Source organism: Gavia stellata, chromosome Z (genome assembly GCF_030936135.1).
Source record: "Gavia stellata isolate bGavSte3 chromosome Z, bGavSte3.hap2, whole genome shotgun sequence".
Classification (NCBI taxonomy): Eukaryota; Metazoa; Chordata; class Aves; order Gaviiformes; family Gaviidae; genus Gavia; species Gavia stellata.
In genome coordinates, this window is record NC_082637.1 from 13,377,542 (window position 1) to 13,380,195 (window position 2,654).

Below are 2,654 nucleotides of genomic sequence, written 5' to 3' on the forward strand. Positions count from 1 at the left end.
GGGGTTTCTCAGGCGGGAAAGCGCAGGTTGTTTCGGGCTCCTCCTGCAGCCGGGCGGAGGTGCGACGCCCCCAGCACTTCCCAAGAGCAGGAGGGACGGCAGGGGATTTTCTTCAGGAGCTGACCCGCTGGGCGGACTTTTTGGGAGAGGGCATCGCCTGGGGTCGGGCACTTGCCAAACTCAGCCCACGGAAACGCGCCGCCCGGTTGGTTCACACGCACGGTTCCCAGCCGCGCAGGCGGAACAGGGCGGAGGCGAGCGGCAGCGATGAAGCGGCCGTGACTGAGCACCGCGGGGCCGGGCGGGAGGCGGGGGGGGGGGGTCGGGGGCGCGGCCGCCCGCGCTCAGCACCCGGGAGAGCTCCGCCGCCGCACCGCGCATGCCCCGGCCCCGCCGGCGCGGATATAACCGCGGCGCCGTGCGGGATCGGCGCCAGCCGCGCGGACCCGCCGAGCCGGAGAGACGCCGTCCCCGCCGCCGCTCTGGTACAGCCCGCCAGCCGCTGCTGGCTCGGGGGTCTGGGGAAAGGCTTCTGCGGACCCGTCGCCCTCCCTGGCATGGGATGGGGGAGCCTTGCGAGCGCGGTGCCTGCTCGCCAGCCGCCGGCATGAAGGAAGGAGCGGACTGGGAGTCCTGGGATGCGCCGCTGGGTTTCCTGGAGGGCGCCCAGGTGGGCAACAGGAGCAACGTGTCCCTCCTGCAGCTCTTTAAGAACATCAACCTGGAGCGAGCCGACGGGATGCAGGGGGACAGCTCCGACGTGATGCGGATTGTCATCTCCCTGGTGTACTCCGTGGTGTGCGCCCTGGGGCTGGTGGGCAACCTCCTGGTGCTCTACCTGATGAAAAGCAAACAAGGCTGGAGAAAGTCCTCCATCAACCTCTTTGTGACCAGCCTGGCAGTGACTGACTTCCAGTTTGTGCTGACCTTGCCGTTCTGGGCAGTGGAGAACGCGCTGGACTTCAACTGGCTCTTTGGCAAGGCAATGTGTAAGATTGTCTCTTATGTGACAGCCATGAATATGTACGCCAGTGTCTTCTTTCTCACTGCCATGAGTGTGGCTCGATACCGCTCTGTGGCTTCAGCCTTGAAGAACCAGCGGCGAGGTGACCCACTGGGTGGCTGCTGCTCTGCCAAGTGGCTTTGTGCACTCATCTGGCTGTCAGCTATCCTGGCTTCCCTGCCCCATGCCATTTTTTCCACCACTGCCACCGTCTTTGATGATGTGCTCTGCCTTGTTAAGTTCCCTGAGGGCCGAGGCAGCAATGCCCAGTTCTGGCTGGGTCTGTACCACATCCAGAAGGTGCTGCTGGGCTTCGTGGTGCCACTGGCCATCATCAGCCTCTGCTACTTGCTCCTGGTGCGCTTCATCAGTGACAAGCATGTCGGCAGCACCTGCAATGGCCCTAGCACCAAGCGCCGTTCCAAAGTGACTAAATCAGTGTCCATCGTGGTGCTGTCTTTCTTCTTGTGCTGGCTGCCTAACCAGGCGCTCACAACATGGGGCATCCTCATCAAACTCAACGTGGTGCACTTCAGTACTGAGTACTTCCTCTCCCAAGTGTACCTCTTCCCCATCAGCGTGTGCCTGGCACACTCCAACAGCTGCCTCAATCCCATCCTCTACTGCCTCATGCGCAGGGAGTTTCGCAAGGCACTGAAGAGCCTCCTCTGGAGGATCACCTCGCCTTCCCTCACCACCATGCGCCCTTTCACCGACACCACCAAGCCCGAGCAGGAGGAGCAGGCCCTGCACGCCTTGGTGCCTGCCCACCCTGTCACTGCTTCTTCCCCTGCTGCAACTGCCCAGCCGGAGGTGGCCTACTATCCCCCTGGGGTGGTGATGTACAGCAGCCGCTATGACCTGCTGCCTGCTAGCTCCACGGAGCAGCGCTGCTGAGATGGGCAGGGGGCTCTGGGGGGTGGGACTGTGGGGTCTGTACAAGATGTGGCCCTGGGATATTGAATGCCTGGTAGGGACAAGGGGAAGAAGGATGAGTAAAGGAGAGCTTCTGTGTGAGAGATGCTCTCTCGGGGTTGTGTCTGCTCTCCGAAGCTTGTTGATGGAAATTGTTGTATTGAAAATGTCCCCCAGACTGGAGAACAGGAGTAGGAGGAGGCAGTGGTGGTGCACTAGGGACTGGGGTGTCTAGGAGATGCTTTTTAGTGCTTGTACCTGTTCTGGGGAAAAGGAACTGGGGAGGATGACGGGACTCCATCCAGGGAGGATGCAGGATGTTCAGGGCACCAGAGGGAGGAGAGAGGCTGGATGGGGTGGAGTGGGGCTGGGAGGCCTCCACTGTGCGTTCCCCGCCCCCCCCCCCCCCCCCCCCCCAACCTGGAGGTACAAGCAGCAAGGAGACAGCAGCCCTCCCTCCCCTGTGTGTGTGTTTGTGGCAGGGGGAGAGAGCTGGGCTGCTTTCTCAGTGCTGCGGGGCATTGTAAGTGATGCCAGCCTAGCTGGGGTCACTGCTCCCTGGGCTCCAGTGAGGGCACAGGGATCAGGCAGCCTACATCCTATTTCACACCTGTCCTAATGGGAACAGCCAGGACAAGTGGTACAAGGCTCCTGCTTGTTCAGGCTTGGCCCCTTCCCCTCTTTTAGGGACCTAGGAAAGAGAGGGCACAAAGAGCACTGTGCTCCCTTCTGGACC

General features: G+C 62.0%; 1 protein-coding gene across 1 annotated transcript; it reads left to right on the forward strand.

Annotated features, from left to right (window-relative positions):
• Positions 1-562: 562 nt before the first annotated feature.
• Positions 563-1,900, forward strand: RXFP3 (relaxin family peptide receptor 3). The gene has a single exon (XM_059834274.1). The coding sequence runs from the start codon at positions 563-565 to the stop codon at positions 1,898-1,900; it is 1,338 nt and encodes a 445-aa protein (XP_059690257.1).
• Positions 1,901-2,654: the final 754 nt, after the last annotated feature.